A 24615-nucleotide genomic window follows, 5' to 3' on the forward strand; every position below is an offset into this window, starting at 1 on the left:
TGAGTAAACGTTTTGTAGAATATTAAGACGGGTACACAGTACTTGCTATGATCCTTCATTTTTTGAATACCATCGTTGACTAACTTGCGTTACAACTTGTAGTTATGTTATGCAAGGACATAATTTAGAAGTGAAGAAAAGGGTTAACAACGTTAACCATGTTTAACTTACTTGTTTTGGCATCTTTTCTCTGTCCATCGGTTTCCTCTGCAGCTACATCCTGCTGGGTCTGGAGGTTGTCAGGTCCACTTGTCATCTCTGCTCCTGCTGTCTGTACGATGCTGCTGGTAGTCTCTTGCCTGGTCCCTCCCCACCACCTAAACACAAACCACCCACCGTCTTCTTTCACTTCCTTCCCATATTTGGCCTTCACCTCTGACATTTGGTCTTCTCCATGTAGAAACCTCCCCAATAGAGTGAGTTGTTCCACTTTGTGCAGTTTGATTCTCATCTTGTCGAGAGTGCTGTACATGTCCTGCATGGTCTGCACTGTGATGTTTGTAGTCTTTCCCTGTTCATGATCTCCCAGTTCTTCACCTGCTGACTCTCCTTTAATCCGTGGCAACATTTGCAGCGTTGCCTGGATCATTTCTTTCAGGTCATGAGACAACAGCGAGGTCTGTTCCCTGGTCACATCGTCCATCGCCCTCTCCCCGATGATGCCTGGATGCTCCTCCCATCCCTCCCCATCTTTGGCAAGAGCTGATTCCAATTTGGCAGTTGTTGAGAGCAGCATTTTCCAGGTATTTTGGATAACACAAAGTCTATTCTTCATGTCTTCCCTCTTCTTCTCATCTCCAAGCGCACCAGCCTCTTCTGTAGGTACCTGATGGTAGATGTCCACCATCTCTGCAAGTGATGATTGTGCCTGGTTACAGTAGACATCAGCTAGCTGTACACTTGCAATGAAGTCCTGCAGACCCAGTGGCATGGTAGGTTCCTCTTTTCCCTCCTCATTAACAATGTCTATTTTGACACTGTTACTCCACCATGAAGAGATTGTCCTGAAGAATCCTGCTTGTCTATTCTTAGTTTCTCTCCTCATTTGGGTTCTGGAACCTTCAACAGACTGTTGAGCTGTGTTTGATGTCTCTGCTGTTGACATTTCCTTTAATGTGTCCTGAGTGGCATTTGTTTCATCTGATGTTGATTTTCTTGTGAACCAACCATAAAATCTTTGGACCAAACCTGGTCTCTTGGGGGTGATCTCAGCTTCAGTCTCTGTGGTTGTCTTTTCCACATCTGTAGAATCTGCAGAAAACTGTTCGTCACTTTTGTCTCCAGTTTCTTCTCTTTCAGAACCTGTCCTCCAATGGAACAGTCTACGAAAGATACTTTCTCTTTGTACTTGGATAGACTTCTTCTGCGTTGTTGAAGTCGCCTTTTTGCCTTTGTTGCTTTTAGCCTCCTCTTTCTTATGTTTTTTCTTCATCTCTTTCATGACAATGTCTTCAACATCAGTGAACAGTTCTGTCACCTCCTCCAGCTTCATCCTGATACCTTCCATCTCCTCATTGAACATGGCATCAAACTGTTTGACACTCGCATCATCTTCCATGTACGATGACACACTGTACTTGTTGGAGACATTGAACTGGTCTGTTTGTAAGGTAACAACAATGGAGGAAATCCTCTTGAGCTGTTCTGACACTTTGGCGTGGAGAGATTGTGATCCCTCAACTGCCCCTTCCTCCATTTCCGCTGCCATCATCTCCTCTGGAATGCTGTTTTGTAAGTCAGTGATAAGCTGATGAACTGTCACAAGTTTTTCACCCATCTTTACCAATTCCTGCTGTACGTTGCTACACGTTTGGGAAATGTCTTCTGTGTCTTGACCTCGAAGCTTGTGGCTATCTTCCATGTCAATCTGTATCCGCTTCAGCTCCAGAATGTGGACCCACGTAATTTCGAGATTTGTCAGGAAGGCTCGCATTTGGTCGGATGCTGCAGCTTTGATTCTTTCCCTAGTGTCCTCTTCATCCCCATCTGTCTCTTCCTCTTCAGTTTCATCAGAAGTGGTTTGTGCTGAATGACTGGTCTCCCACCAGTGTTTGAATATCCTAGTGAGGACCCCTGCACTCTGTGCTACCTCATGTTTGCCCTCAGTAGATGCAGCACTTTCCTCCTGTTGAAATCCAGTGGACGGTTCTTCACAGTACTTCATGACTTCAGGTTCAATGTTGACAACCATGTCAGCTACCTTTGTGAGCCTGTCTTCCATGTTGTGCAGCTCTTTGGCTACATTGCCACTTGTAAAGGAATCACTCTGCTCTTGCATCCTTTGAATTTCAGTGAATATAGCATTTGTGTCTTCTAGATTTACCCTGATTGTCTGAAGATTTTTCTGCACTTTGATGGACTCACTATCTTCTTGATCTGCTGATACTTTTTCATCGGAGGGAATCACTGTACCAATGTTATTGACCAGCATAGATATCTCCTCCAGCCTGTTTGCAATCAACTGTTGTGTTGCTTCGTCTAATTTCTCCTTGTCTTTAGCATCCACACCTGCATCACCATCCACTGCTGGAGCCTCCATAATTGTAAACCTCTCTTGTAAACAGCCACAGATGTTCTGTAGCTCAGAGAGGTAGATTTTGATAACTTCAATATTTGATTCAACTTCTTGAGTTATGGGGATATCCACTCCTCCACTCTCATCTGGAGGGGCCAGCTTGTCTTCTGTCCTCCACCACTGAAAAAGTCTCCCCAAGAAGCCTCTGCGTTCGGTTGGTTCTGGTACTTCTTGTTGATCACTTTTTGCCTTCAAATCACCCCCATTCAGATCACCTACATTGGGTTTGTCAGGAGTTGCAACATCTGAACTACCAGACTCTTTTCGTAAACTTTGAGTATCAGTGACGTCCAAGGCTTCATGTGCCATTCCCTGGCTGTTGTTCTCGCTTGGGAAAGTTGATTCTATATCAGTTAATTCTTCCTTGTTTGGAAAGGTAACATGATCTGGATCATATCCTCTACTGTACCATCTGAATAGCCTCCTCAGCATTCCTGCTTTTTCCTTGCCTTCCGACAGGTGTCTTTCATCCTGTTCCTCAAGCAAGGGTGCACTTTCTGTTGATTGTGCTATGCTCTCTTTGGCATCTGTGGTGTCACTAGTCCACCACCAAGAAGAGACTTTTGGTGTCTGCTCATCTTCAACAGGTTTTTGAGAGTCCCCAACGTTGGTATCTTTGGGTTCTTGTGCCTTACAGCCTTGGGTCAGAGCTTCTGCCCTTAGCAATAGTTGCCCTGCCTTGTCAAGCTTCTTCGTCATGTTGTTCATCTCCTGACGTATTTGTACATCTGCAGAGATGGCTGTTGTGTCCATGGCACCCTCCTGGTCGGTTCCTCTATCACTACTGAGTCGCAGGTGGTATAACTCGTCAACACGGCACCTCACCTCTTTATACTCAGTCATGATGGCTGCAACATCCTGTAAGCAGAATTTGACATCTAGATCTGCCTGTTGCTCCATACCTGCATCTTCAACTTGCTGGATTTCCTCAAGGAGGACTAGCACTTTGCCATTCATTTTCCCCATGTGTTCCATTTGTGTCCTGATGACTTTCTCCACTCCTTCAATCTGTTCCTCAGTGATTCCATCCCCTAGTCTATCACTGTAGGCATCTTCAAAACACGTTTGAGTTTGTTTCATCTCCTCAACATAGGCAAACATCATTTGCATGTTTGCTATCAGTGTTCCTGTTTCATTTGGGATGGAAGTGTCTGTTGGCTTTTTATCCTTCTCGTCTGCTGTCTTTCTCCACCAAATGAGACGGCCAAAAATTCCAGAAGTTTCCTCATTCTCTTGTGACTTCTCTACTTCTGTTTTGGCATATTCTCTCCCAGTGAGGTCTTGCAATAAGGCTGTCAGCTTGTCAGTGATTTCAGTTGTGTTGGATTGGATGCTTCCCAGTTCCTTCTCTATCCTTGTGTCTAGATACACATATGCCTCAGACCTTTCACCTTCCTCTGTGCTTTCCCTCAGTCTTCGGTCATACAACTCTGTGATCTTTACTTGTACTTCCTTCATGTCCTCACAACGAGTCAAAAGTTCCAACAACAACTTGTCCTGCTCTGATGTTGAGCCAGCTATGGGAGAACCTTGTATGGCCTGATGCTCCTCTTCCACTGTACCTGTATCAACTGTTGTCTTCTTGTAAAGAAACTCAGCCAGTTCTGTGGTCTTTGACTCAATTGTTCTTAATTCCCGACATATGATTTGGCCTGTCTCTTGTGTCCTTACTTCAGAGGTGCCCTCTCTGAATCGTTCCTGATAGTTTTCTACAACTTTGCTCCGTGCCTCGTAAATCTCTTGACAGCATACAAGAGCTCTTTGCACATCAGCGACTGGGTCTCTTTCCATATCATCAAGGTCTGCTGTTTCTTCAGAGGTATCAGAGATGTCATCAAGGTGCTCTGATGGATCTTCAGTGCTTCTTTGTGTCCATCCAAAAAGTCTGTTAAGAAACCCTCTACCTTCCTTCTGGGGTGCTGTAGCATCTATCTCATCCACAACACCTGGTTTCAATGTCCTGACAGATTCACACTGTTCAAGTGCTTTGGTTTCAATATCATTTAGCATTTTGCCAACAGTACTTAGTGCAATGTCCAACTCTTTTACTTGCTGAACAATTCTAGTAGCTTGCTCATTGTGTTCTTCTGTAGAAGCTGTATCTGCACTGGTCAGGTTAAGTAGCTTTGTTTCATGTGATTTCAGTTCTTGTATCTGAACTAAAAGTTTGTCAAAACTGACAAAAATGTCTTGCCTTTCTTCCTCAATGTCAGAATCATTCTTTTCCTTTTGCTCTCCATCCTTAAGCTCTCCATTCATACTCATCATTTTGTTCTGTATCAAGACTCTCATTTCGTTGACATGCTCTGTGAGATCTGTTATCTTCTGTCCAATCACAGCGAAGTTTTGCTGCATGCTTTCATCATCCAACACCACTTCTTCAGTCAAGGCTGAGCCTTTGTCTTCTGCAGCAGCAATTGATGGTCCTTGGAAGCCAGCACACATTTTCTTCATCTCCAGTATGACAGATGTGGCAGCTTTTGCACTGACCTTTATTGCTTTGACTGTAGTCTGCATGTCATTTGCATCCTCTTCAGTGGAGCGTAGAGCTATGTTCTCAAGGTCATCACCATCAGGAAAGGTCACATGATCTGGGTTGTATCCACTACTATACCAACGGAAAAGACGTCTAAATAGTCCTGCACTTTGTGACTCTTTTTCAGCTGCTTCAACTTCTGCTTTTCTGTCTATGTCAGGATCATCCTTGACTTCAGTAGGTTCTTCCACAGAGGCCTGTGTTTTAGTGTCTTTTGTTACTTGGCTACTCCACCATCCTCTGAACCAGCTCTTGGATTGAACATCCTCTTTCTTGTCTTCTGATGTAGTAATGTCTGTTGCAATGGCAATGGTTTCATCGTCTGTTTCATCTGCAAGTTTGTGACCAAGCGCCAGTCCCTCAGCTGATGTAACCAGTCGTACTGCCTGGCTGAGTTTTGTTGACACATTTTGTAGCTCCTGTCGCATCCTTACATCAGTCAAGGCTGTGTTGCTTCCTTCCTCACCATCTTCTTCTTCTCCACCCACCTGTTTCTGGTACATCTCTGAAACTCGGATGTTTGTATCTTTTACCTCCTGTATCAGCAATAACACCTTCTGAAGAGTGCTGTTTGCTCTGACCTTCTGTGTTGCATTGGTGCAACCAGCCTGTTCCCCATTTAAGCTTTCCTGAATTTCCTGGACCACTGATTGCACACTTTCTACTTTTGTGTCCATGTTTTCCTTGTGTACTTGGATGGTTTTGTCCACCTCTTTGCATTGTTCCTCTGTGATGCCATCCCCAAACCTGTCACTATAGGCATAATGAAGGTGTGTCTGTGTCTCTTTAATTTCTGTGATATGAACCCACAAAGTCTGCATGTTTGCTATCAAGGCCATTGTTTCTTCTGGCATGGCTGAATCATCACCTTCATTCTCATCTTGTCTTTTCCACCATAAGACACTTACTGGTCCCCATCCATGTATTCTGCTCAGAATCCCTCTACTTTCTTCATGAGGTGCTGTAGCCACTGACTCATCCACAACACTTTGTTTATCAGTCTTGATAGACTCACAGTGTGCAAGTGCTTTAGGCTCGATGTCAGCAAGAGTCTCACCAACATCACATATCTTTGTATTCAGCTCTTTCATCAATTGAGAGATTCTTGTAGTCGATTCATGCCGTTCTTCTTCAGCAGATTTTTCTGCACTGGTTAAGGTTAGAAGCTCTATTTTACATGATTCTAGTTCTTGCATTTGAACTAGAAGTTTATCAAAGGCAGCAATAAATGTTTGACTTTCTTCATCATTGTCTGTATCTCCCCTTTCCACTTGTTCATCATCCTTTGGCTCTGTGTCCTCTTCGTCCTTACTTATGGTTTCATACTGTGTCACAATTTTCATTTTGCTGACACATTCTGTTAGATGTGTTATCTTGCAGCCAATCACAGCTATGTTTTGTTGCATGCTTTCATCATCCAACATGATGTTTTCCATCTGATCTGGGCCTTCTGTGGTAGCAATGGCTTGTCCTTGGTACTTAGCACATAATTCCTTTAGGCCTAGAACAACAGACATGGCAGCTTTTGTGTTGGCCTTAAATGTATCAGCTATGGTTTGCTCATCTTTTCCTTCTACTTCAGGATGGCTTGTAGCTAGATTCTCCAGATCTTCTCTCTCAGGAAATGTCACATGATCTGGATTGTACCCGCTACTCCACAAACCGAACAGTCGTCTGAAGGGTCCTGTAGTTTGTGGCACCTTCTCACTTACACTGTCTTCATGATCTGCTATTCTGTGTACATTATCTTCTTCGTTGACTTCACTAGGAGTTTCCACAGACGCATGTGTAGTTGATTCTCTTGTCTGGCTACTCCACCATCTCCTGAACCAGCTCTTGGGTTCTTCCTTCTTGGCTTCTGATGTGACGCTGTCTGTGGCACTCTCAATGGTATCCTCCTCTGCACTCTCTGTTTCGTCTGCAAGTTTGTGACCAAGTGCCAGTCCCTCAGCTGCTGTGACCAGTCGTTCTGTCTGAGTCAGTTTCAGTGACACATTTTGCAGCTCTTCTTGCATCTTTACATCAAGAAAAGCTTTGCTATCTTCATCTTTCCCATCTCCTTCTTCTTCATTGGCCTGTTTCTGGTACATCTCTGAGACTTGGATGTTTCTATCTCTTACCTTCTGTATCAGTGATACCACCTTCTGTAGTTTACTGTTTGCTTTGGCCTGTTGGGCATCCTCCTGTTTTACATCAAAAGTTTCCTGAACTTCTTGGACCACTGACAGTGCTCTCTCTGCTTTAGCATCCATGCTTTCCCTGTGATCTTGGATGGCTTTGTCCACCTCTTTGCATTGTTCCTCTGTGATGCCGTCCCCAAACCTGTCACTGTAGGCATCATGAAGGCATGTCTGTGTCTCTTTTATTTCTGTGATGTAAACCCACAGAATCTGCATATTTGCTATCAAAGTCATTGTTTCTTCTGCCATGGCTGTATCATCTTCATCATTCTCTTCTTTTCTTCTCCACCAGAAGAGACGATCGACAATTCCAGGATGTTGAACTTCGGCTTTTGATGGTGTGTCTGTATTGTCATCATGTTGTGCTGCGTTGAGTTCTTCCAACACTTCAGAAAGTTGTTGGATGACACTCCCAGTGTTTGCTTTTGCTCCTTCCATCTCTTTTTCCATCTGGGTGTCCAGCAAAACACACGACAGTGCACCCTTGTCACCTCTTTGCCCTTCCCTCACTCGCTTTTGGTACACTTTGAGTAATGTTTCTTGTCTTGTTTTTAATTCTAGCAAAGTACCACTGACTTGAGACAATTTTTCCCATCCTGCATCTGTCAGAAGAAGTGGAGTGGTATTGACTTCATTTTTCCCCACCTCTTCTGTTGACTGAGATACATTTGGTTGTTCAGGAATGAGATTCCAGATGACCTGGATTTGTGACTCCATGTTTTTCATTTCTCTCTGCAGAATCTGATCCACCTCTTCACTTTGTGTATCATCAATGTCTTCCCGGAACCGTTCTGCGTACAGTTCTCTGATTGTTTTTTGCAGCTCATCCAGCTCTGTAATGCAGGTCATTGCCTTCTGGACATTGATGGTAAGTTCCTCTGTGCTGGCTACTTGGTTGTTAATTCTTACCGGGAGTGTTGTTTCGAGGTGGCTCTCATCCCCAATATCAATAATGTCTGTTGAAATGTCAAGTGTTTCATCGTCTGTACTGTCTGTTTTATCAGGCACTGTCAGTTCCTCAGCTGTTGTATCAGTTGTCTCAGCATCTGTTGCTTCCACTTCAGGGTGGCTTGTAGCTAGGTTCTCTTGCTCTTCTTTCTCAGGAGAGGTCATAAGATCTTGGTTGTTACCACTACTCCACCAACGGAACAGACGTCTGAAGACTCCTGTACTTTGTGCCACTTTTTCATCTACTCTCAGACTATCTTCATCATCTTTTTCAATGACTTCACTAGGTCCTTCAGCAGAGGCCTGTGTACTTAATCTTGGTTCTGTTGTTTCTGGACTACTCCACCATCCTCCAAACCAGCCCTTGGTTTCTTCCTTCTTGGTGCGGTCTGTCACACTGTCAACTGTATCCTCGTCTGCACTCTCCGTTTCATCTGCAAGTTTGTGACCAAGTACCAGTCCCTCAGCTGCTGTGACCAGTCGTTCTGTCTGAGTCAGTTTCAGTGACACATTTTGCAGCTCTTCCTGCATCTTTACATCAATAAGGGCTTTACTATCTTCATCTTTTCCATCTCCTCCTTCTTTGCTGGCCTGTTTCTGGTACATCTCTGAAACTTGGATGTTTGTATCTTTTACCTCCTGTATCAGTGATATCACCTTCTGTAATTTACTGTATGCTCTGGCCTGTTGGGCATCTTCCTGTTTTACATCAAAACTTCCCTGAATTTCTTGGACCACTGACAGCGTTCTCTCTGCTTTAGCATCCATGCTTTCCCTGTGATCTTGGATGGCTTTGTCCACCTCTTTGCATTGTTCCTCTGTGATGCCATCCCCAAACCTGTCACTGTAGGCATCATGAAGGCATGTCTGTGCCTCTTTCATTTCTGTGATGTAGACCCACAGAATCTGCATATTTGCTATCAAAGTCATTGTTTCTTCTGGCATGGCTGTATCATCTTCATCATCCTCTTCTTTTCTTCTCCACCAGAAGAGACGACCAATGATTCCAGGATGTTGAACTTCAGCCTTTGGTGGTGTGTCTGTTGTGTCATCATGTTGTGCTACGTTGAGTTCTTCCAACACTTCAGAAAGTTGTTGGATGACACTCCCAGTGTTTGCTTTTGCTCCTTCCAACTCTTTTTCCATCCTTGTGTCCAGTAAAAGGCATGATGCTGCACCCTTGTCACCTCTTTGCCCTTCCCTCACTCGCTTTTTGTACAATTTGAGTGATGTATCTTGCCTTGTTTTTAATTCCAGCAAAGTGCCACTGACTTGAGACAACCTCTCCCATCCCGCATCTGTCAGAAGAAGTGGAGTGGTACCATCTTCAGTTTCCTCGGTTTCCTCTGTCAAGTGAGCTACAGTTTGTTTCTCAGGAATGAGATTCCAGATGACATGAATTTGTGACCCCATATTCTTCATTTCTCTTTGCAGAATCTGGTCCACCTCTTCACTTCGTGTATCATCAATGTCTTCCCGGAAGCGTTGTGTGTACAGCTCTCCGATGTTTTTTTGCAGCTCATCCAGCTCTGTAATGCAGGTGATTGCCTTCTGAACATTGATGGTAAGTTCCTCTGTACTGGCTACTTGGTTGTTTATCCTTGCAGGGAGTGTTGTTTCAAGATGGCTCTCATCCTCAATATCTGTAATGTCTGTTGAAATGTCAAAGGTTTTATCTTCTGTACTGTCTGTTTGATCAAGAACTGTCAGTTCCTCAGCTGTTGTTTCAGTTGTCTCAGCATCTGTTGCTTCCACTTCATGATCAGGTTGTCTTGTAGCTAGGTTCTCTTGCTCTTCTTTCTCATGAGAGGTCACAAGATCTTGGTTGTTACCACTACTCCACCAACGGAACAGTCGTCTGAAGGCTCCTGTACTTTGTGGCACCTTTTCATCTACTCTGTCTTCATTGTCTTTTTCATTGGCTTCAGCAGAGGCCTGTGTACTTGGTTCTGTTGTTTCTTGACTGCTCCACCATCCCCCAAACCAGCCCTTTGGTTGTTCTTCCTTGACGCTGTCTGTCACACTGTCAACGGTATCCTCCTCTGCCTTTTCTGTTTCATCTGCAAGTTTGTGACCAAGCGCAAGTCCCTCAGCAGCTGTGACTAGTCGTCCTGTGTGAGTCAGTTTCCGTGACACATTTTGTAGCTCTTCCTGCATCCTTATATCCATAAAAGCTTTACTATCTTCATCTTTCCCATCTCCTTCTTCTTCATTGGCCTGTTTCTGGTACATCTCTGAGACTTGGATGTTTGCATCTCTTACCTCCTGTATCAGTGATACCACCTTCTGTAGTTTACTGTTTGCTCTGGACTGTTGGGCATCTTCCTGTTCTACATCAAAACTTTCCTGAACTTCTTGGACCACTGACAGTGCTCTCTCTGCTTTAACATCCATGCTTACCCTGTGATCTTGGATGGTTTTGTCCACATCTTTGCATTGTCCTTCTGTGATGCCATCCCCAAACCTGTCACTGTAGGCATCATGAAGGCATGTCTGTGTCTCTTTCATTTCTGTGATGTAGACCCACAGAATCTGCATATTTGCTATCAAAGTCATTGTTTCTTCTGCCATGGCTGTATCATCTTCATCCTCCTCTTCTTTTCTTCTCCACCAGAAGAGACGATCAATGATTCCAGGTTGTTGAACTTGAACTTCGGCCTTTGGTGGTATGTCTGTTATGTCAGCATGTCGTGCTGCATCAAGTTCTTCCAACACTTCAGAAAGTTGTTGGATGGCACTCCCAGTGTTTGCTTTTGCTCCTTCCATCTCTTTGTCCATCCGTGTGTCCAGTAGAACACATGATGCTGCACCCTTGTCACCTCTCTGCCCTTCCCTCACTCGCTTTTGGTACACTTTGAGTGATGTTTCTTGCCTTGCTTTTAATTCCAGCAAAGTGCCACTAATTTGAGACAACTTCTCCCATCCTGCATCTGTCAGAAGTGGTGGAGTGATGCTGTCTTCATTTTCTCCCGTTTCTTCTGTCAACTGAGCTACAGTTTGTTTCTCAGGAATGAGATTCCAGATGACCTGGATTTGTGACCCCACATTCTTCATTTCTCTCTGCAGAATCTGATCCACCTCTTCACTTTCTACATCGTCAATGTCTTCCCGGAACCGTTCTGCATACAGTTCTCCGATTGTTTTTTGCAGCTCATCCAGCTCTGTAATACTGGTCATTGCCTTCTGGACATTGATGGTAAGTTCCTCTGTGCTGGCTACTTGGTTGTTCATCCTTGGAGGAAGTGTTGTTTCGAGTTGGCTGTCATCTCCAATGTCTAATGAGTTAGTACTGGATGCCCATTCTTTTTTGGCAATATTTGTACTTATGGCAGTAATCTCAGGCAATGTCTCTAGCTTTGTCTGAATTTTTCTCATGTTCTGCTGTACCATCTCTTGTGTTGCTGCCACATCCTTATCTTGGCCATCATCCTGTGAGGGAACTTTAACAAAGTCTATTGTCTCACAGCATAGCACATGAATTTCTTTCAGCACTGTAGAAACCATGCTTACGCTTTTCTCCTGTTCCTCTTTGTTTCCATCTTGTTGATTTCTCTCAACAGGTACAGTTGGGATGCCAGTCTCTATCTCGTCTAACAAGGACAATGTACAGTCCACCTTCTCCTGAATTCTGTTCATGCCTTCCTCCACCATTGAGTTCATGTTGGAGTCATCTGGTTTGTCCTCAGCTTCTTGAGAGCCGTAATCTTCTATTGTACCCTTGCAGACCATCTCCATTTCCTGGATACGACTTGAAATGATCTGCATGTTTGCAATGAATGCTGTAGTCTCTGGGGACACCTCTGATTCTATTGTTGCCCCGTTATCAGTAGTGTCCTCTTCATCTATATCTGTCGTCTCTTCACTGGTGGCCTCTTGGAGGTCATCTGGCTCATTTGAGATCTGTTGTGTCCTTTTGCTTGCAAAGAATTGACCAAAAAAGCCTGAATCTGTTTCTGCTGCAAGTTGACTGATGGCCTGGGCTTCCATCTTCTTAACCATCTTTGCCATCCGACTGAGTCTGTTTCCCATCCTCTCAGTTTTCCTCTGTATTTTTGCATCTACATATGCTGTGTCCTTCCCCCTCTCAGCATCTGCCTCTCGTTTTGTCTTTAACCCAGCTAAGTCCTTATTCATCTTTTGGAACTTAGTCATTAGTGCTAAAAAAAGCTCCCATTCTGTGGTAGATACCTCAGTTGTAGAGCTCATTAAGGAAGCCATGCTGTCCAATTTGCGATCCATTTCTACTGTTTTCTCCTGAACTTTCTTGCTTGTGTCCCCGTCAGTTCCTCCTGATGTACCCTCATTGTTTACCTCCACAATATCCCGATAGACATTCTGTAACTCTTCCATGTAAATCCACATGATTTGCATGTTGGCAATGGTTTCTTTTGCTTTATCAGATAGGTCAGGAACAACAACATCTTCTACAGTCTCATCACCTTCATCATCATTTGCCTCATCTTCTGGTATTGGAGGTTTTGGCCTGGATGATTCTTTGACTGGATCTCTACGCCACCAACTGGATAGTCCACTAAAGAAACTCTCAGATCGTGCTCCTTTTGGGAAGCTTTCTGAACTAATTTTCTGCTTCCCCTCTTGGGATGTCTTTTCATCTCCTAAGTCAGCCATTTGTTGCTCCATCAATGTGACAGACTTCAGTGCTGTGTCTACTTTAGCACCCATGCTTTCCATGTCTCTAGAGATGTCTGCTTCAATCTTGACGGATTCATCACTATTGCCATCTTCTCTTCCCAGTTGCTTGTATGAGCTATCAATGTCACTCTGTATTTTCTTCAATGCTTCCACACATACAGATAACTCTTGAAGTTTTCCATGAAGTTCCTTTCTTTGACCTGCCTTTGCTGAACTGTCAGGAGTAGCTTCTTCTTGCTTATTTACCTCGACATCCATGGATGTTTGCAAAACTGCAAGTACTGTTGTCACTTTCTCTAATTTCTCTCTCATCTTTTCACCAGTGCTTTGCATTTCTAAGGTAGTGTTAGATGCATTCACATTTTCACTGCCTGTGCTTATTCCTCTGTTGTAGGTGTCTGCCATGTCTGTCCTAATCCTGTGGAGTTCTTCGATAAGAATTTTGATTGTTTGTACACTCTGCAGACTCCCAGCTGGTGTGACTCTAGAATCTGGTAAGGTATCTGCATCTCCTGCACCTGTGAGCTGCAAGGCTGTCTGGGGATGAGAATCTTTCTCTTTTTCATCAACGTCATCTTCAGAGGCAGGGACTTTGTTAGATGAGGATCCGTTGGGCGTTTCGCTTTGCCACCAACTCATCAGTCCACCAAAGAAAGTCCTAGGTTTTGATTCCTCAAGTGGGTGTTCAGGAGTGGCATTTTGCTCCCTTTGTTCAGCTTTTTCTGTGTCTTTTAGATCTGAGAGAGAAGTATCTTCAGTCTGCTGCTGACTTATAATCCCCATTGCTACTTTACTTCTGTCCTTTTGTGATTGTCCAGATGGATTGATGACGTCACTTTCTATGGTACCTGAACCTTCCTTGTTGATAGAAACATTTGTGCCATGTTTTTCTCTCTTGCCCTTGGAAGTAAACACTACCTTCTCTTCAGGTGCGAGGATGCTATCAAGTGAGGGTCCTGAAACATCTTGCATTGGACCTGTTTGTCCAACCAACAGAGCGCTGGATTTTGGATCTTCAGGTGGTATCCCTTGGCTGAATTTTGGTCTTTCCTCTTCAGGTGTCTCATCATCTGTCAGAAGACTAACCACTTGACTTTGTACCAACCTATTGGTATCCACTGTTGAGGTAAGTTTGATTCTCAGACTTTCAATTGCTCTTTGGACAACACCTTTGTCATCTTTTTCCTCACCTTGACTGTAAAATTCTTCAATTTCACCACAGATTGGTGTCAACTCTGTTATGCTTGATGACAGCATTTCAAACCTTGAAACTAGATCTGTTCTTTCCTTACCACTTAAAGAAAGACCGTCTGTCTTTTCTCCTTTCTCCTCGTCACTCTCATCAGACAAGGATGTTTGCAGAACTTCAAGGACTGTTGTTGTTTCCTTTATTTTCTCTCTCATCTCTTTGACTGTATCTTGTATTGTTGCATCTTCACCAGATGTATCTTGATTGCCATTTTCAACTGTGATGCGCTTTTCATAGCCTTGCAAAATGTTGGTCTGGAGTTGCTGCAGTTTTTCTAGCAGGATGTTGATGGTCTGTGTGTTTGTGACAAAGCATTTTGTCTGTTCCGTGACCTGAACACATTCAATTTGTTGCTGGATTATTGTCGTCATTTTGTATTCAGCTAATTGCTGTTGTTCTAGCTCATAATCTGAAGGTGTTAGCATCTCACTTGTTGTGGTGCCTTTCCCTTTGGTTTTGATGGAGACAACACTGTCTCCCCCAGCCTGTTGTTGAATAGTTATCACTGTTCCGTCTTCAGGTAAATCCTTTTGTGCTAGCCCAGATGGCGTGAGCACATCACTTGTTGTGGTGTCTTTTCCTTTTGCATCATTGGAGGCAACTTCTTCACCGTGTTGCCCAGTGAGTAGCTGAATTACCGTCTCTGTTTCATCTTTAGGTAGTTCCTTTTGTACTTGCCCGGATGCTGTGAGCACATCACTTGTTGTGGTGCCTTTCCATTCGGCCTCGATGGAGACAACTTCTTCACTGTCTCCCTCAGCCTGCTGCTGAATAGTCATCGCTGTTTTGTCGTCAGGTGTGAGCGCATCGCTTGCTGTGGTGTCTTTTCCTTTTACTTCTTCACCATCTTGCCAAGCTGGTGGCTGACTTGTTGTCTCTGTTTTAGCTTCAGGTAGTTCATTTTCTGCTTGTCCAGATGGAGTGACCATATCACTTGCTGTGGTGCCTTTCCCTTCTGCCTCAATGGAGACAACTTCTTCACTCAGGTCACCTTCCTTAGCCTGTTGCTGTAACGTTATCATTGTTTCGGCATCAGTTGCTTTCATTTCTGGTTGCTCAGAAGGAATGACTACTTGACTTGCCGTAGTGTCTTTCCTTTTTATCTCAATGGAGTCAGTGCCTTCACTCAGACAATCTTCCTCGTCCTGTCTCAGAATTTTTGTCTCCATTTTAGCTTCATTTGACTCCTTTTCTGCTTGTAAAGGTGAAATGACGACATTACTTGTTATGGTACTTTTAGATCTTGTGTCAACAGAAATAAACCCTTCAATTGAACCATGTTCCTTTACTCTGCTGTCTGGAGCATTCATCGCAGTTTTGCCTTCTGTCGTTCTGACTTGGGGATCAATCACACTTTCAGTTTTCATTGATTCCACTTGCAGCTGTCCACCTAATGTGACATTGTGAAAAGCAGTGATGTCACCCTGGTCCTCATTTGCCTCAGCAGGATCTTCTATGGTTTCTCTCTCTTCCTCGTCACTCTTGTCGGAAGTGTCCATTTTTCCTTCTTCATCCTTTTGACTCAAAAGAACAGGCTCCTCGCTTGGGTCTGATGAATCTCGCCACCAATCCCTTATCTTATCAAAGAAGCCCTTAGATTTTTCCTCTTTGTGTGGGCTTTTTTGGTATGGTGTTTCCTCCTTTTCAGTGGCTTGTTTCTTGTATTTTAGAACAAGAACCTCCATCTGTTGCATTGTCATAACTGTGTTAACTGCAGTGTCAAGCTTGATTTTCAGCCTCTCGATAATGCTGCGGATTTTGCTTTTACTGGAGTCATCACTGTAGTTACTGCACAAGGTTGCCATTTCCTCCTGGATCCCTTTTAAGTCTTTGCTACTTGCAGACAACTGTTGCAGATTTGCAATGAGATCTTCTTTTTCGTCCTTGCTGAAATCTCCTTCAGTTTCACCTTCTCCATCATTGCCTGATTCGTGAGACACAGACAAATTCAAATCAGCAAGTACTGTTGTCATTTCCTCTAGATTCTCTTTCATCTCTTCTGTCATCTGCTGTATTGTGGTGTCTGCATCACTGTTATCATTGTCTAGACTTTCACCTTTGCTAAGGTTCTGCCAGATGTGTATTTGGATTATCTGGAGTTTTTCAATTAGGACTTTGACGTATTGGGTGCTCTTAATAACATGTTTTGTCTTTTCTGTTACAGCAACTATTCCAAGTTGTTGCTTTATCAGAGTGTCAATATCGGTTTCAGATACCTCCAATGATGTTTCGGATAAGGTGGTACCCTTATCAGCTGTGCTAGCTGCTTGTGATAAGAAAGTGGACACATCATTGTCTTCAGACGTCACTGCAGGTGTGCCTGTTTTGGCTGTTTCTCCATGTTCAAATGACCCAGCGTCTTTCACATCGTTTCCACTTTGACTTCCGTCTGTTTCCTGCTTGGCTGAGGGTTTTGGCCCAAATAGAGACCCAACGTTTTTCTGAAACCAACTTACTCCAGACTTCTCAGATGAGGCTTTCTTCGCACCTTTCGTATCCCTAGTGATGGACATGTCTCCTGAAGCCGACCCTCCATCACTTGTTCTGGAGACTGGGACATCCTTGCTCTGGGACTCCTTTTGTCCTTCATCATCTTTTTGCCCTTGGCCACTAGTAGAAGCATCCTGACTTTCTTGGTCAATTTTCGTACCTTGAGTAACAATTGTGTTGCCTTGTACAGTTACTTGGACTGTGTCATGACCGGAGGAAGTGATGTCTTCTTGTCTTATTCTAGCGTCTTGATTGTCATACGTGGCAGAAACTCCTTCCCTCTTATTTGAAGGCTGTTCTCCAGAGGAACTTGGTTGTTCATGTCTGGCAGAGTCAGCCTGTGTGTCTTTTTTATTCTCAGCATCGTAGGAACAAGTTTGCATTCCATTCATGTCTTCTGGATCTTGACTGACAAAGTCATGGCTACTCTTGCGTCCTTGTTCTTTGCCCTTGCTCCCTGTGATTCTTCTCTTTTCTTTTCTGTCTTCCACAAACATTCCTTTGTCATCTGATTGGTATTTAAGCCGCTTTCTACTGGCAAAGTGTCCCCCAACAGTTGGTGTGATTTCTCCATCAGTGGTATCAGACTTGTGACCAAAGTGGGTGATTTGCACCACAGTTGAGCTTGTGGTCCCACTGGAACTCCCAGCAGTTTCTTTTGTATCATTTGACCCCGCTAGTGACCCATCGAGAACCTCAATACTGTCCTGACTGTCATCACTTTCCACTCTAATATCTTTCCTTGTGACAACACTCCTAGAAATTTTGTCGTTACTTTTAGGTTCATCTGTGCCAGACGATTGGATGGGGGTCCAGCCCCTGAGATCCCTCTCGCTATCTGAGGTGCTTCGCGCACTGTCCTCTGCTGTAGTATAGTTGTCTGTCGAAGCAACTTCTTCCGTATCAGATGTACCGCCTACTTTCTGTCTCATGGTCGATCCCTTGTACCCAGTTTCAGTGCTGAAATCAAATCTTGTGGAACTTGCTCCTCCAACCTCCAGTAACTTCCTGCTGCTTGGCGACAACATTGGAGAAAGGCTGCCAACAGATGGAGACCCATTTCCAAATAACAGTTCTCTAACTTCCCTCTTCAGAAACTCCACACTCATGAGTTCATCTCTCATCTCAGTGTTTTGCTTGGCAAGATCTCTCAGCATATCTTCATTGCCTTGTGCCTGGTTTTCTAACAAGGTTGCTCTTTCTTCGAGACTTGTCTTAATCGAAAGGAGGGTGTCCACTGTGTCCCTTGCTTCCGCCAATTGACGGTCTAGGGTTTTATACTGAAGCAATTGAGATGTCACCTTTTTCAACTCATCATTAAGATCCTCCTCGTCTTCAATAATTGTGTCATGGTCTGCTTCGATACCCATCTCTATGTCAGTGTGTTCGGTTGTATCTTCCTTATCTCGACGCAACTGATCCGCTTCTGTTTGTACCATATATAACTGTTGCTGAAGAGCCACGATGTTGGTTGCTTCCATAGACAACTGTTCTTTTTCTTCCTCTAGTTGTCTCCTTGCAACACTTGCATTGTGCAGTTGCTCCATCAGAACAGTGACTTTGTCTGCATCAGATAGGGTACTAAGGTAAGTCTCGTCTACGACTTGTAATTCATATCTACCCACTTCTGGGGCCTCTTGCGTTAAATTCCCCTGTTTTGCGAACCCCTTTTCATCTTGACTTGGAGAAGATTGGGCTCTTCTCTCGTCAATAGTTTCAGCTTGTAAGTGACGTTTAGACTCGTCCATCCCATCATCTTTAGTTTCTACTTTCCTTGTCCTTGTTTCCATGTAGCCTTTGTCCTCTTCCGACTGTGTAGCTCCCTTTGTTACCACAACAATTTTCTCTGTTAAGATTTCTTCTTTCCTTTCCGTCTTTTCTTGAAGTTTTATTCTCATCTCGTCATATTGTAAGTGTAACCGTAATTCATTCGCCTCCTGAAGGTCAATCACCATCTTGTCATGCATCTCTTGTAGACGGCTTATTTCTTTTCTCGCGGCTTGAAGTTCCGCTTTTAGGGACTTGGTCTTTTTCGAATCTTCACTCATCATTTCCTTGTCCTTTTTCAATTTGCTTGCCCGTCTTTTTGCCACCCCGGGCTCAGTTTGAATTTCCTTTGCGTTGCCAGTGTTGTCACTTGACGACACATTCCTTGTAGACACAAACCTTTCAATATTACTATCCTCATCACTGGCATCATCGTCATCTTCGTCCTCTGTGGAGCTCTCTTTGTTTGAGACTTTGCTCTCCTTCCTTGTTTCTTCTGACCGTGTGTTATGCCCTGATGCTCCTTTCTCTCTTCTGAGCTTAGCTGCGCGTTTTCTAGCAACTCCAGGTTCTGTCTGTATCTCCTTTGCTTCAACTCCCTCTGGTGCACTACTGTCTGATCCATGCCGCTGTCTTTCTTCACTCGACAACACACTTCTTGTAGAAACAAACCTTTCAATATTACCATCGTCACCAGCAGCATCTTCTTCGTCCTCAGTGGAGCTGCGGATTTCATTCTTTGAGACTTTACTCTCCTTCCTTGTTTCTTCTGATCGTATTTTCTGGCCTGCTGTTTCTTTCTCTCTTTTGAGTTTAGCTGCACGTTTTCTAGCAACTCCAGGCTCTGTCTGTATCTCCTTTGCTGCCACTTTCTCTGGTGGACTGCTGTCTTGTCCATGCCGCTGTGGTTCTTCACTTGTTGACGCACCCATTACAGAAACAAACCTTTCAATATACCCATCGTCAACACTGTTATCATCAACGTTATCGTTATCACTCGAGTTGCGTTTCCACACTTCCTGTGAGACTTTGCTCCCCCTCTTTGTTTCATCTGACAGTATTTCTGGGCCGACTTCTTTCTGGCTAACTTCTTTCTCCCTTTTGAGTTTAGCTGCACGTTTTCTGGCAACTCCAGGGTCTGTCTGTATCTCCTTTGCTTCTACTCTTTCTGACGAAGTGCTGTCTGCTCCATGTCGCTGTGATTCTTGTCCCCCTGCTAAAATATCCATCTTTTGGGTTCTAATCTCTTCTTGCAACAGCATCTTTTCCTCCTCCAGCACTTGTATTCTTGCCCTTAATTCTTCAACTTCTGTCTGGTTGTCATTCACTTCAGTCGTGATTAATATAGTCGGAGCAATTCCTGGCGAGATAGACGCTTCAACATCGGTGTATTTGATACCATCGACTTGCTTTTCGGCCTGTAATTCCTTCTTTGGTTGTTCCATCTGATGTGTCTGCTCATGAGCCGACTCCCCGTCCATTTGGAGCTCAGTTTCATGACTTCTGTTATCTTTTAAGGTTGAATGTGTTACCTTAGTTTCATATTTCTCGGTTGCAACTCTCTTCGATTCCTGTATTTCTACATCATCCGTAGCCCCCGAAATGTCCGTCTCGTTTTGATGGGCTTTCCTTATTTGTTCCTTTAAGTGCTTCTTTTCTTGCTCGAGCGCTTCTATTCTTTCAATTGCCTTAGATAGCTCTGTCTCTACACTCTCTCCTGTAGTAATTACCACACTTGTTGACGTTCTTGTTGAAGTGATCGACCTATGAATGTTTGCGTCGTCGTTGTTATCACGTTCTTCTTTCAGGCGTCGAATTTCCTGTTTCGCGGCTTCGAGATCTTTTCTTAGATATTCGGATTGCCCTTTTTGCTCAACAGCCACTTCTCTCTCCTGCTTCAGTTTAGCTGCACGTTTCTTAGCTACCCCCGAGTCTGTCTGTATCTCCTTTGCTTCGACCTTTTCCGTAGTACTGCTCTTCTCTACTTGATGCTGACGTGCTTCTTCTCTCACGACCAAAAGCTCCCTCTCTAGAATGCTGACCTCCTTCACTTCCTCTTCTAATAGTTTCTTTTCTTCCTCCAGTGTTTGTATCCTCTCCATGGCTCCTTGAAGCTCTGCCTGGACGGTGAAGAAGTTCTGTAGTTCCGTAGTTATGGACATTTTAGCTTCTTCAAGTTGTGTTCTCAACTCGGTAGCGTCTTGTGATGTGCTGGTCAGAGACTGTTTCTCGTCCTGTAGTTGTTCTATTTGAGTACGAGCATACTCTAGGTCTTTCTGAGAAGCAGCAAAACATTTTGACATCTCTTCTTTCTCCTCCTGAAGAATGCTGACCTCCTTCCTTGTCCTTTCCAAGACGTTGGTAAGTTCCTTACTCTTCTGTTTGTGTTCTGATGTCTTCACTTGACTTTCTCGAAGTCCTTGGATGACATTGCGGGCTATTGCTATCTCCTTTTTCAATCCTTCCATTTCGCTGAGTTGGTTATCAAACGCCTCCTTTTCTTTCCTCAAGGCCTCAAGCGCTTTATCCCTATCTTCACATTCCTGTTTCATGGCAGAAAAACTCCCTTGTAACTCTGTTAGTTGCTGCTCTGACCTCTTTAGATCCTGCATCTTCTCTTTTAGGGTGCTTACCTCGGTCTCCAGCGATGCGGTATTGGCGACTTCTTCTTCCTTCTGAGCGAGCTGTATCTGATAGGCTTCTCTTTCTTTCACTAACTGCTCCTTTTCAGTACGGAAGGTGGCCAGTTCCTTTTCGGCGGCTTGAAGGTCCCGCTGCACTACCTCGGCCCTTTCTAGACGAGATGTTAACTCCACAATCTCGGTCTCCAGTGTGACGAAGCGTTCGTTGTGCTTTTTCTTCTTCTCCACACCGAGATCCTTATTCTGATCCTGTAGTTTCCGATTCTCTACTTGCAAATCTTCAACAAGTTCGACATTTTTGGTTAAATCGCCTTGTATTTTTTCGAAGAGCTCCGCTTGTGTTGTAAACTTCTCCTGGAGGCTCTGTATCTGTTTCCTTGCTGCATTTAAGTCTTCACTCTGTTTCTGAAAGTTGTCCTGCTCCTTTAGCAGCCGTTTGTCTTCCTCACTTAACACTTCCAATCGGTCATGCGCATCTTGTAGATCCTTTGCCTTCTGTTTCTGTTCCGACGTCAGCAGGGACTGCTTCTCAGCTTCAAGCGTCTTGATGTGAACGCGAACCTCTTCTAGCTCCTGCACTGACGACATGCATTTTGCTTCGATCGCGGCCTTTTCTGTTTTCAATGTATCTATGCTTTCTCTGGATATCTTTAGATCCTTCTCCAGTTTCGCTGATTCTTCTTTGTGCTTAGACTCGGTCTGCTCGTCGCCTTCTCTGAGTTGTTGTATCACTGCGCGTGCCACGGTGATCTCTTTCTTCAAGTCAGTGATTTCAGCAACTTGGGTCTCTAGTTCTGAATGTTTAGCCTGTAGAGCGTCAAGTTCTTTCTTTGTGTACTCAAACTGTTCCTTTGTTGTGGTGAGTGCTGTACCCTTTGCATCCAGGTCGTGGACCTGTCCTTGTAACGTCTGTATTTTCTCTTCTGCTGCTTCAAGCTCTTTTGTTCGACTCTCGGCGTCTTGAAGAAGGGTTGCCTTTTCTGCCGTGACTGCTGAAAGATTCTCGCGCGCCTCTTTAAGTGCTGTCTCCAGATCTCTCTCCATCATCTCAGTATCCTTGGCTTGCTTCGCGAGAACAGCTAGCGTCTCCTGCAATACCTCTATCTTTTCTTTTGCTTCTCTTACTTCTTCCTTATGTCTATTGTACGCCGCCTGGTCCTCTAGTAAACTTGCTTTCTCACGTCTTGCTACATCGAGACTCTCTTTCACTTCTTTTAGTTCTTTTTCAGTTTCCTCCTGTTTCTTCAGATCAACATTAAGTTTTTCCACTTCTTGTTCCAGTAGCTGTACCTTCATGAAGTCCCTGGCTGTTTCATCCACCTTCAGAGTAAGTAATTCCCGTTCACCCTCTAGTCTCGCGTTTTCTGTCTGTAGAGCCCCTACTTGCTCAAGGGTCTCCACCAACATTATTTCGGCCTTCTTGGACACTTCAAGTTGTGCTTTCAGGGTTTCTATCTCTTGACTCATCTCCGATGACTTTGACGCTTGTCCTTCAAGTCGAGTCTTCTCCTCCTCAAACTTATATTTCTGCTGTCTAACAGCGTCAAGTTCTTCCCTTTTCGAAGCCAAGATCTCCTCTGTGTACTCTAGTTCGTCGGTTTTCTCTTTCAATTGTGTTTGCAGGCTACTTATCCCTTCTGTAAGCTCACGTAACGCACCATCGCCTCCGAGGGCGATGACCTCCCGTGACCTCTCGACCTGCTGTGCGTAGTTGTCTTTCTCTTTGGTCAGACGTTCGATTTCAGATCTTAAGTATGCGACCTCCTCCTGGATTTTTTGTGCCCCCGACTCTGCGTCAAGTGATTGTTGCACTTGCGCAACGAGCGTGGAGTTTTCCTCCTTAAGTTTCTCAATTTGGACCCGCATGTCAACCACCTGTTGCTCATACTGCGCATGCGTAAATGAGTCGCCCTGTACTAGAGTGTTCTCAATAGCGGACTGCGTTGCGTCATCTGATTGACTTTGCAGTGTTTTAGGTCTCTCTACTTGTACTGTCAATGATGCGTTTCCATCTTGGAACAATGCCAACCTAGCTTCGGGTTCAAGTTGTTCTAACGCTCTCTTGTCCCCCTCTATCTCCTGAAACTCCCGTCGGTGGCCCCCAATATTATCGGCGTAATTTACCCTAGATGGGCTGAGAATTTGCACTTCTTCAACTTTGACTTTAAGAGTTTTATTCTCAGTGATCAGTTGCGTGACCTTTGTCAGTAGCTCTTCCTTACTGTAAGTTTGCAGAGTATGTATGTCGACATCCCCCAAAGCTTGTTGCCCCACGGCAATTGTTACAAAACTGTCCTCCCCTTCCTCAGAATCAGAACCTGTATATGTTTCACCTAGCGCTTCCAGTCTCTCCTTCAACAGCCTGTTTTCGTCTTCAAGCGAATTGACTGTATGAAGTAGGTTTTGTTGGGCCAACTCAACAGACGTTACTGCGACATTATCGGTACCACGCATGTGTTGGGTTTTATCAGACGTTTCGCTGTCTTCGCTTGTTGTCTGTGTGCTCGAACTGAATACCCGAACAGCTTGGCCTACTTTTGTAACAGTGTCAATAGCCTCGTCGCTTTGAATTCTCGTCTGAGTCAATATTTGCACCGATCCAAGCTGCAGTGTCTGCGGGGATCCTGACACATGTTCCTCGGCCGAGCTCCCACAATTCGGACAATGAAGTGCATGATAATGCTTATGGGACGTAATTCGCCCTCCCCCTTCGTCCCCTTCCTGTGCCGCAATGGCGGCGCCCATCGTGTCACGTAGCGACGCATTTTCGTCTTCTAACTTCTCGATTTTCTCAAGATAACTCTTCACTAACTTCTTGACCTCGTCGATTTCCTCCAACCCGACTAGTTCTGTTTGAAAAGCGGCCGACGCTTCGGCGCCCAGGAGTTTGCGTGTGGTGGTGGTTACTGTAGTGCTACTCACCTGGGTGGAACCGGACGACTCTTCCAGCGTCTCGGACTCCTCCCCCTCCTTCCGGACCACCTTGTACTTGATCTTCTGGAACGGCGAGGTCGTGTCGCGGATCATCTTGACGTTATTCCCTCACCATCCAGTGTACAGTCCGGGTTTAGGCGTGTCTGTCCGAGGACCAGGCGCGGTGTCTGCGCATGGCGTCCGCCATGCTGTAGGACGACTCGTCTCACCTAGCCAGCCAGACGGGTGTTTTGTTCAGTCACGCAAGCGTTTAAAGCTCTCATTAATTATTCCGTTTCCCTCCCGTGGTTTGCTTTCACCTGCGGCAAGGTGGAGAGAGGACGGACAGGTTTCCCACACTGCAAAATGGGGCGTGTGCCTATCCATAATGCATGCTTGTTTAAATGACATAAGGTGTGTTCTGCACAGCAAACTCCATTATACTGGCATGATTGTCGCCCACTTACCGTCGCTATGACGATTTCACACCGTCAGTGAAGCAGATCGACTCTCTCAGCAGTGTAACATTTAACCAAGGACATGATTTAACGTAGCAATTGAACATAGTATGCGGATTGTCTGTCTGTGTTGGGATCTCATTTTAGCTTAGATGATATACATTGCAGATAGTTTTGAGGTGGTAATACAGGATCAACGGATAC

General features: G+C 44.5%; 1 protein-coding gene across 2 annotated transcripts in view; it reads right to left on the reverse strand.

Moving 5' to 3' along the window:
- LOC136436671 (titin homolog) overlaps positions 1–24313 on the reverse strand; it is a 26192-nt gene extending 1879 nt beyond the window's left edge. The window contains exons 1-2 of one of the 2 annotated variants that reach the window (XM_066430972.1): positions 15076–24313; positions 172–15045 (exon numbers count right to left, since the gene is read on the reverse strand). In XM_066430972.1, coding sequence (XP_066287069.1) covers positions 172–15045; positions 15076–24067 — 23866 coding nt within the window. In that variant the 5' untranslated portion in view covers positions 24068–24313. Of the gene's footprint in view, positions 1–171 lie in introns of both variants that reach the window. The other variant, XM_066430894.1, reaches the window with a different exon arrangement.
- Between the last annotated feature and the right edge of the window lie 302 nt (positions 24314–24615).

The sequence above is a fragment of the Branchiostoma lanceolatum genome, chromosome 1 (genome assembly GCF_035083965.1).
Source record: "Branchiostoma lanceolatum isolate klBraLanc5 chromosome 1, klBraLanc5.hap2, whole genome shotgun sequence".
Lineage (NCBI taxonomy): Eukaryota > Metazoa > Chordata > Leptocardii > Amphioxiformes > Branchiostomatidae > Branchiostoma > Branchiostoma lanceolatum.